We start from the raw sequence: 9,501 nt of genomic DNA on the forward strand, positions 1-9,501 counted from the left end.
CCCTCTAGCAAGCCTGGTGCCGGTTTATCTGGGTTTGTAGGGCAAACCAAACCTCTGAAAAGTGATGCTGGATTTCAGAACAAGATTTTACTGGCAAAAACCTCGCTAATCCCAGTCGAACGAGTCCCCACTGAAGATAGGTGTGTCCCAGTGCTTGCAAACTGTCCCACCCTTTTGGTGCAAAGCCCCCAGGAGAGGTGCAGAGCCCCCACAAACTGTCATGGCAAGGATTATCTTCCCAGGCACCGAGAGACGGGTATGAGAGAAAGAGAAATATTTTGGAAAATGAGGGGGAAACTGAGTCATGAGACCATTGAGGGCCTCTTGTAGAGAGTTGTGGGTGTTTGTTTGTCTCTGTATTTGCTTCTCCCACCCCCAGAACGGCTCCAGGGGGCTGCGTCTAGGTACTTTCCCTTAAGGGAAATGGTTTTGTAAGCCAAAGGGGAGAAAAACTCTCAGTGTTGTGACCACTTCAGTTTTGATTCTGCTGAATGAATGAAAATGTGTATTTGTGTTTCCTACCCAGTCCTAGGGCAGAAAAGATGGAGAAGCTCTCTTCCCTTTGCCCCAAATGCTGACCAGACCACGAAGGGAGCTGTGGGCAGGTGAGACACCATCATGGATCCACGAGAGCCCTTCCCACCAGCCCTTCCTAACGCTCTCCGAGGAGGCCAGACCCAGAACCTACAAAATCCTTTTTATTGTGTTTCTGGGACCGTAACTGTGGAACCGCACCACTGGCACCGTCCTTGGCGAGGTGTTTCATCCCAATTGCTGTCCTCATCATGCTGTGAAGTCTTGGGTCACCAAGTTGAAGACGTTGCTCTCCATGGACGACTGCCACTTGCCCCAGTTCCTCTTGATCTCAGCCTGGACCTGAACCGACACCACGGGCCGGTGCTGGCACCCGGGGGCACCCCGGAGCACCTGCTGCAGGGGCAGGGGCTGCACCTGGGGCTCAGCTTGGGGTTCAAGAAGGTGGGCACCCTCATGCAGGTCTGCATGCCCATGCATGCACGATTGGGGTGCACCTTGGGGGTGTTGGTGTGCCCACGTGTGTGGCTGTGGTACCTGGGAGATGGGTGATGGGGGACACTCACCTCCCCATTCAGGAAGCAGTAGAGCAGAGCAACCAGGAACCCCTGAAAAGAGCAGAAAGAGCAAATTTCACCCAAGGAGAGAGGCTGGGCCCCTCCATGCTCATCTGCTGCCTGCGTTTAACGTTGTCCCCCACCTCTTACCCCATCCCACAGACAGCAGGGATGTGAGATCAGTGCAAGTTGTGCACCAGATCACAACCCTTGTGCTTTATGCCCTGAGCGTGAGGGGTGCTTGAGACACAGTCCTCTCCCAAAAGAGTGCAAAGCCCCAGCAGCACGTCCCAGCACCTCCTCTAGTGATCTTGGGATGGGACGGGATGGGAATTTTGCCCACCCATCTCCCCCAGCCTGTACCTGGTAGGAGCCGAGGACCAGCTCAAAGTAGAGCCGGGCATCCACACCGACGTGCTCAGGGAAGAGCGCGAACACCACGTAGTGCACCCCGAAGAGAGGGATGAGGAGCAGCGTGGACTTCGTCAGCCTCCTGCAGAGAGCCGTGGCATGAGTGGGGACCTGGGTGCAGGCAATGGGCCTGCTGCCCTGCGAGACAAGCCCATCCCAAGAGCTTGGTCTTAACCCAAAATAGGTTTTCTATGAAAGGCAGGTCTTGGAGTCTTCAAGGATGGTTCTCCTCTGTCATCCTCTGGAGAAGAGTCCCTGCTGCCCTGGGTCCCCCCAGAAAACGAGGTGAGAGGAGCTCCCCCTTGCCCGAGCTAGCCCTTACATGTACTGCTGCTTGTAGTTTTTGCTGATGTCTGGGGACCAGATCTTCTGCGCTAACATCCTGGTGACATTGAGGAAGATGAAGAAGTTCACCTGCCATGGGAAGCCATGTCTCAGGCTCTGCATAGACCCTGGGCTGGGTCACCCTGTCCATGAGGGGCACCCAGCTCTGGGAGTGGGATGCTCAGGGGACATACTCACAAATATGGCCAGGAGGATGGGAGCCTTGATCACCCACCAGTAGAGACTGGTGTAGTCATCCCAGCACCTATGGGAGAGAAGAAATGGCTCTGCCACCCACTTGCACCCTCTTAGCCCAAGTCTTGCCCTGTCATCCACCCCAACCCCTCACTCTGTACAGCATCCCTTGTAACAGGACACTGCAGTAGCAAAGGAGTCTTTGAGCCCCACCAGAAAATAAAAATAGCATTAAAATAAAGTGTTGTCCCTCTTTTCCCCTCCTAAGCCTTCCATGAGAGAGGTTCATCCCCTGGAATGTGCACGTGGCACACATGGCTGAGCTGGTCGGGAGAAAGACAAGGAGTGGCTGATCTTACCCATGGTTGTCATACTGCAGCCTCGTAACCACCCACACGCAGACAGTAAGCATGGGGACACCTGCAAGGACAGGACCCAGGCAGGGATGCGGAGTCACCCTGGGTCTCTGGGGAGCCCCCGTGCCACCCCACCACTCCTTGTCCCCCAAAACACATGCCTGGGTCAGGTCTGGGGCTCTGGTGGTGACAGGATGGTGACAGCCTTTCTCCCTTCTCCAGGTGATGTCCCTGTCTGTGTGTCACCTCCTGGCCACCCTCCTGCCCCACTGTGTCCTCCTGCATCTAACCTGGGCACCCAGAATGAGTGTTTCCATCCCCAGATGGATGTGGGAAGAAGGGAGGATCTGTCTCTGTCCCATCCTGACCACGTTCAGGATGCGCTGGCTGCAGATGTTGTGAAGGCGGTTTGGTTGGTTACCCCTTGAAGTGACTTTGCACCCGTGCTGTGTGGGCAAGGATCAGGCCGTGCTGTCCCACCGGCAGGACCTGGTGGGTGCTCCACCGAGCACAAAGCCATGCACAGGGATGTTGGGGCGGTCGGACATGTCCAGAGCCACCATGGGGAGCACCATGTCTGGGGACCTTTGACAAGGCAGATCTTGGAGCAGTAAGTTCAGGCAAGCCCTGAAAACGATGCCCACCGCCTGTCTATGTCAACTGGACCTCATTGGAGAGGTGCTGATGTACGGGGGAGCCCTGCACTCACCCCAGCCGATGAGGATGTACCACCAGATGTACCTCTTGTCAGAGGTGAAGGTGAGCAGCAGCAAGGTCTGAAGGTACATGCCCTCCACCAGCAACCAGTAGAAGTTGGTCAGGACTGAGTACTGGAAGAAGGCGATGGCAGCTTTGCAGTTCACCTGTGAGGATGAAGGGAGGGAAAGGCTCAGCAGAGCTGGCTGGCATCAGAACCCATCCTGGAGGAACAGGCCATGGTCCACCTCCCCACTCATGCACTCGAGGAGACCTGTGAGGGCCTTTCAGTGCAGTTTCAGGAATGCTACGCCCATCCCACGCGTCACCTGCTGCATTTTCTGCTCTGCCTGCACATCGCGGGTGGGTGATCACAGGCTGTTATTGTAGGACCTTTAGAAACCAGCACCTGTGGTGTCCACAGGGTTCTCTGCAGACAGGGCCCAAGCAGAGATGCTGTCTGCAGCCCACCCCTCCCCTCCTGCAGCCCACCCCTCTCCAGGGCTCCTAGCCTCTCCCTCCTCTTCGTGGTGTGAAATCTGCTGCAAACGCAGCTGGGCCCCTCCAGGTCAGCACGTGGTGCCCGCTCTCGCACTGCACCGGCGCTCAGCGCCTTACCGTCGACATCGTGCAGTGGTCGACAGACTCATCCGAGAAGAGGACGGCGTCCTTGATGAACACGGCGGCCCCACGCAGGATGAAGGAGCTGAAGAAGTGGATGTGGATGGAGTTCCTGGTGCAATGCAGCTTCCTACGGGAGGAAGAGATGTGCTGTGCCCAGCGAAGAGCAGAGAGAGCAGATGGACAGAGAAGCTTCTCTTTCGTGAGTTGCTTCCCTGCATGGATCCCAGCTCAGGGGACCATATGTTGATGGTGGTCAAGCATCCTGGAAAAGGTTTTCCTGCTCTGAAATCATGAAAGACAGGGTTGTGCTGTGCTTGAGGCTGCTGCCTGGTGATGAAGTGCTCTGAGGAACATCCTCCAGTATCCTTCTGCAGCATGGCAAGGTCTGCAAAAACAAAGCTTGGGAGGGCAGCCTGAGGGTTTGAAGTCCATGTGTCAGGAGGAAAAGACAACGCTGCAGTCCATCTCATGCCTCCCTGGCTATCTGTGTTGGCAGGGATGGAACCTGCCTGCTCTGGGAGGAGATTTACCCTGCTTTCTTCCATCTGCAGCCCCCAGAGCAGGCAGCGCCAAGTCCTACCTGAAGCAGGAGAAGATGCAGATGGCCAAGAATAAAGCTGCCAGAGATGTGGAGTAGCCACAGGTGTAAAGCACCTTCATGGTGACAAAATAGCCTTTCTGGAAGGGAAAACATCAACAAAGTGAGGCAGCATGAGCTAGGAGGTGCTGGTCCGCAATGGGTAGGGAGATGACAAGGTGATGCCCCAACCCTTGCCCACATCCCTCCAGAAAGCCCAGCAGCAAGGATGAGGCCAACAAGATACCCCTGTTCCATTGCATGGGTTGATGCAGGGTAGGGTGGTGCTAGGGAGGGTGCCTCACGGCCTCCAGGAGACCCACTTGCCTTGGCCTCGGTGTCGTTATTGCTGTTGATGGCCTCCAGCTCGCAGGCGTTGTGGTAGGGAGGGCTGGGGAAGCTCCATCCTGACGCGGTGCAGTTCCTCTGGATCAGTGCTGCAGCAACAAGAAGGGACCTCATGAGAGCCACAGGCATCCCCTCTGCATCAGCACCCCCAGAATGTCCAGCCTGGGGAGGGCACCCTGCTCTCCAGCACAGAACCTAAATCCCAGCATCGTGGCTGTGACAGCAGGATGGGATTCCAATGGCCTGGCCACTCTGTTCCACCCAGTCAAATCATATCCCTGCCCTCTGGTGCTGTGCCTGGAGATGCCAGGACATCTCGGGGCAGGATGTGAAAGAAAGAATGGGAGGGATTTTAAGCTAAAGAGAGGCTTTTTCATCTTGTGAAGGCTTCGTCCAGCCTCCCCTGAGCTGTTTCTGTGCTAGAGCAAGAATTTACCAACTCTCCATCCCTTTTTCAGTTATACCCAGTTGAAGATGCCGCAGGGACTGGTTGGGTGCTCTCATTCACACCTCCAAGATGGATGGAGGCAGTGGCTTCCCTGGCAGCATCGCCACCCTGGGAGATCCCCTGGCCTTGAAATAACCCTGATCTTATGTCATGTTTTTTATCTGCGTGGCTTGGAGTGGTACGGAGCAGCTCAGAGGCATTAGGCTGGTGTGTGGATGTGTAAAGGAGGGCACCGGCCAGCTTAGGGGACCGTCCTGGTGTCACCCAGCTGGAGGATGAGGTCCCCGAGAGCTCTGCCCACAGGGGATGGGTGATGAAAAGGTTTGGGGAATTTCCTAGCGTGGCATCTCTTCTTATCTCCATCCCCTGCTTGGATTGCAATATATGCCAAGCTTTTGGAGGGGGCAGGCGCTGTGGGACCAGAGGGCTGGGGTGGCACAAGGAGCCCAGGCGGGGATGGATGGCCAGATTCAGAGCACTGCACCTTCAGATTTCTTGAAGACATGAAGGATGTCGGGGCAGGCGACGGCTCGGGACTGGCCGACGGGCACAGCTGACCAACAGCTCACTCCATCCCACTCGGTCGGGCAGCCTGGGGAAGGGACAGGAGGGTCAGTGCCACCGGGAAGGGATGTGCTCAGTGGGGGCACATACACAAGGAGCCCCTCGGTCCCCAGGCACGGCTCGCAGCAGGCATGGTCGCAGGGATGTAACGGGAGAGGGGAGAGCGACCAGCCGTCACTCGATCTACGGGGCCATGCCGTACCCCCTCAGGAATTAGGAGCATTCTGGCTCCAGTCCTGAGAACAACCTCCCTCAGCACCCAGATCTCCTTTTAGCCCAACGGTAAGAGGGGATCTGGTATTTCCTGGGGCTCCATCAGGCCCGGAGGTCCTGTGGGGAGATCCAGGAGGATGAGGGTGTGGGAAAGGGTGGAGCTTTCCTGGTGGCATCTAAAATAATGCAGGTTTTGGTTGGGTTTCTGCATCCAGGAACCATCTTGGTCCAGCTCTGGGATATCTCTCCAGCATGAAAAATGAGGACAGAAGAAAACACCTCAAGACTTGCTGGACAGCAAGTAGCTTAAATATGTTTTGCTTCTCTCTTTAGCACCAAGTTCATCTTTAAATGACTCTCCAATTGCCTTGGAAACAAGAGGGGCCCTGAAGAATTAGTGCTGCGGCACACCGGGATGGAGATAAAGACGTCACACTTCCAGGACAGCTCTCCTCCTCACACATGTACATTATTAACCTTGTAGATATACATTATTAACCTGGAGCCCCATCTATTCCCAGCCAGGGAATGTGTGCTCAGATAGGTCTAATTAGTTTTCTCTGATTTCAGCAGAGTGGTCCGTAGGAATCTCGGAGGGATTCGCAGGGCTCTCATGACAACATCAAGGTACATCTTAATTTTTGCTCTGAAGGACAGGTGAACCTGGCACGGTTATTGGCACCGCTTCCTTCATTTCTTGGGCTCTGAGCAAAAAAACTCAACGCGTCTGCATGTTGGAACAATCCCGCTGCATATAAATGCATCTCTTGCTGTATGAAACAGTTCTTCCAGCACAGTGAATGCTGTGGGACTGCTTGGTTGGGAGGCAGAGGAGCAGTCCCTGGCACAGGGATCGAGCTGGGATTCACGCAGTGCTGCAGTGCAATCCCAGGAAACAAAGTCACTTGGATGGGGAGAAAAGATTTAAGTCCCCCTTCCCACCCCATTTCCCTCTCCCGGGCTGTTGCAGCGTCTAAAAACCCCCATTTCTCAGAGGTGTGCAAAATGGGGACAACCCTCCCGGGGAAAAGAGGTGATGGAGGCAACTTCTGGGGCCAAAAAAACACGAGCAAAGGAACTGGCAACGTGTCGCATTGCCCACCTTGCCAGCAGGAGCTTTGCCTTCAGCGTCCCTGTACTGGTGCTCCCCAGGCATCACCCCATCCTTCTGCTGTCCCCACGGCTCCCACCCTGGTTTGGATTGACCCAAAGCACCCCCCTTTATTCCAGTTTTCCTAGAGGAAGGCTGAAGCATCCCAGAGAGCCACATTATCCTTGCAATGTTCTCCTTGATAGGACTGAAAAGAGGGTTATTTTCCCCGCTGAAAATTCAGTTTGATGGGAAGTTCCTGCTCAGCATTTCTACTGGTTAATTATAGAAGGGTCTGCCAGGGCTGCCTCCCTATTTCTTGCTGCTCCAAGTGTCAACTGGAAACCTCCAAAAGAGATCATTTGAGCCTCCCCAGAAGCTTATTTCTTCCCAGATGGTTCGGAGCAGTAAATGCTCTGAGCGCTGGAGTGGACTTTGCAGCCAAAGTGCTGCCAACGCCATCTCTAATGGGGTTTTGGGCATCCACGAGGTCCCTGTCCTGTTCATCCACGCTATATTGTCACCACATGCAGGGCATCTGAGCCTTTTCCCCCCTCCATCATCACATCATGCCACCACAGGACCCTCCCTATGCTGGCACAAGCAAGGGGGAAGGGATAAATTCAGCTCAGGTGGGCAGCGGAGGTGGCAGTCAAGCAGGAAACCCAGGATTAAATACTGATTTTAATTATGCATTCATGCTTCTTAGTTATTTTCCTACAGAGAGATTCCTTCCCCCTGGCTGGCACGATCCAGGCTGCAAAAATGGACCTTTTCCAATCAACTTGGCTTTTCTCTGCTAAGCTGGATGATACGTTACATCGCTGCACAGTAACTTAACCAATTATGCACCTCAACACGCATTTACTGAGATGCTACATTTTCACATTTAGATGAAACCTGTTGACTGACACATTTCTTATTCACTAGGTGATAATTTTTACCCAGAATTTGAGCCAAGCTGCTTTTGGATGGAAATTGAAATGTAATTAGGAAAAAAAAAAAAAAAGAAGAAAGTACAAAAGCAGCACTTTAAGACTGTTTTTCAGCTAGTTAATTGGTTTAGAAGTCCCAGATCTGTAAAAATTAAGTTGCTCGAAACATGTTCAGAATGAAAACCAGCTGAAATAGGAAGGCAAGAGTGGTGACATGCCCTGTGTGACATGTGCTGATGGCCAGGGCTCTGCCAGGGGGACAGGACTGGGACAGGAGGGTCCTCTCAGAGCATGGACCACGCCATAAACCTGGGGGCACTCAGCCCCTGAGGCTGTTGGCGTCCCTCAGCCTCCTGTGCCCCCCTCAGCAGCATTTTCTGGGGCTCCCCAGGGATGCTCCTTAGCCTTTGCCTTGGCATTGCTTTCCATTTTCCTCAAAATACCCATGTTTTGCATCCGTGTGCACTCTGAAACTCACCCCCCAGCATGGACCATTCTCCAAAAATCCCCTCAGCAAACCCTCCTCCTCCTCCCCAGGCAGCCTCACACTCACCTCGCTGCCCAGGGGTCTCGAGGCGGGCTGGCGTTTGCCTTTCGCTCTTGATAATCTCCAGACATTCAGATTCTTGCTCTTGGAAATAGCGGACGACGGAGCAGTCGGGATGTGTCGCTCGCACCTTGGGAGGGGTAAAAAAAGGGCAGACAATTTAATGCTGGGTGTTAAAAAGACCTGAACAGGCAGGGTACCAGCCAATATTCACTATTTCTGCTGCAGCCAGCCCCAGGAGATCCTGTCTACGTAACGGTGCTTTTGGACCCTGACATTTCCTTAGCTTTCTCCTGTTTGCTTTGTAAACACCGTAAAGAACCACTGCAATTATTTCTAATTCCCTCCGAGAGTGTGCAATGCTGCAGGGCAACGCTCCGCCAACGTAGAGGAGCTGAGCTTAAACACGGAGGGGCTGACCCCTCATCAGCAGGGCAGAGGTGAGCACATCCAAAGCCTGAGCAAGGAAACCATGCAAGTAGAGATTTTTTAACAAAAAACACGCCTATTTGGACATGTCTAATCCTTCCCTTGTCAGCTGGGCTTTGCTCACGTGGGTTTTGCTCACATTCAGGCCAGTGTATTTTAATTGGGAGCACTGGCTGTTGGAGCTCACTCTTCTGTTTCCCAGCTCTTTGGGGAGATGTTGCAAAATGGGATCTCCTTAAAGCTTTTGGGTTTGCCAGCAGAAATGCTGAAACCCCAAGGAGCACGCCCACTCCCACATATCCACGTCCATTCCCAAACATCCACGTCCATTCCCACACATCCACTTCCATTCCCACACATCCACGACCATTCCCACGCACCCACGTCCATTCCCACGCACCCATGCCCATGCTGGGATGCAGTGGGTGCTGCAGCTTCCAGGTACAGGACATGTTTGGGGCAGGGTTTTTTGGGCCAAGAAGGGGTCTAGGGGTGAGGTAGAAAAGTTAGAGACTCAGAGGGTTGAGAGTGGGCAAGTGGACCCAAGGAACGGAAGTGTCGGGCATTAAAATACCACTTGGCTGAGCCCCGTCCTTCCCTGCCCTGTCCTGGTCCCTGTGCAGTCCCTCCTCTGCAGCCGCTTCACCTCCCCT

At 54.1% G+C, this 9,501-nt stretch overlaps 1 protein-coding gene across 1 annotated transcript; it reads right to left on the reverse strand.

The window, feature by feature from the left end:
• Nucleotides 1-783: 783 nt before the first annotated feature.
• LOC104274512 (vasoactive intestinal polypeptide receptor 1-like) lies at nt 784-8,549 on the reverse strand (the record flags this gene model as incomplete). Its single annotated transcript, XM_009870162.1, has 12 exons — nt 784-876; nt 1,101-1,142; nt 1,455-1,584; nt 1,825-1,916; nt 2,025-2,091; nt 2,381-2,441; nt 3,087-3,240; nt 3,692-3,824; nt 4,278-4,375; nt 4,602-4,711; nt 5,555-5,662; nt 8,426-8,549. Coding segments are annotated over 12 exons (1,212 nt in total), but the record flags the coding sequence as incomplete, so codon positions are not given.
• Nucleotides 8,550-9,501: the final 952 nt, after the last annotated feature.

Source organism: Apaloderma vittatum, unplaced genomic scaffold, assembly GCF_000703405.1.
Source record: "Apaloderma vittatum isolate BGI_N311 unplaced genomic scaffold, ASM70340v1 scaffold30865, whole genome shotgun sequence".
NCBI lineage: Eukaryota > Metazoa > Chordata > Aves > Trogoniformes > Trogonidae > Apaloderma > Apaloderma vittatum.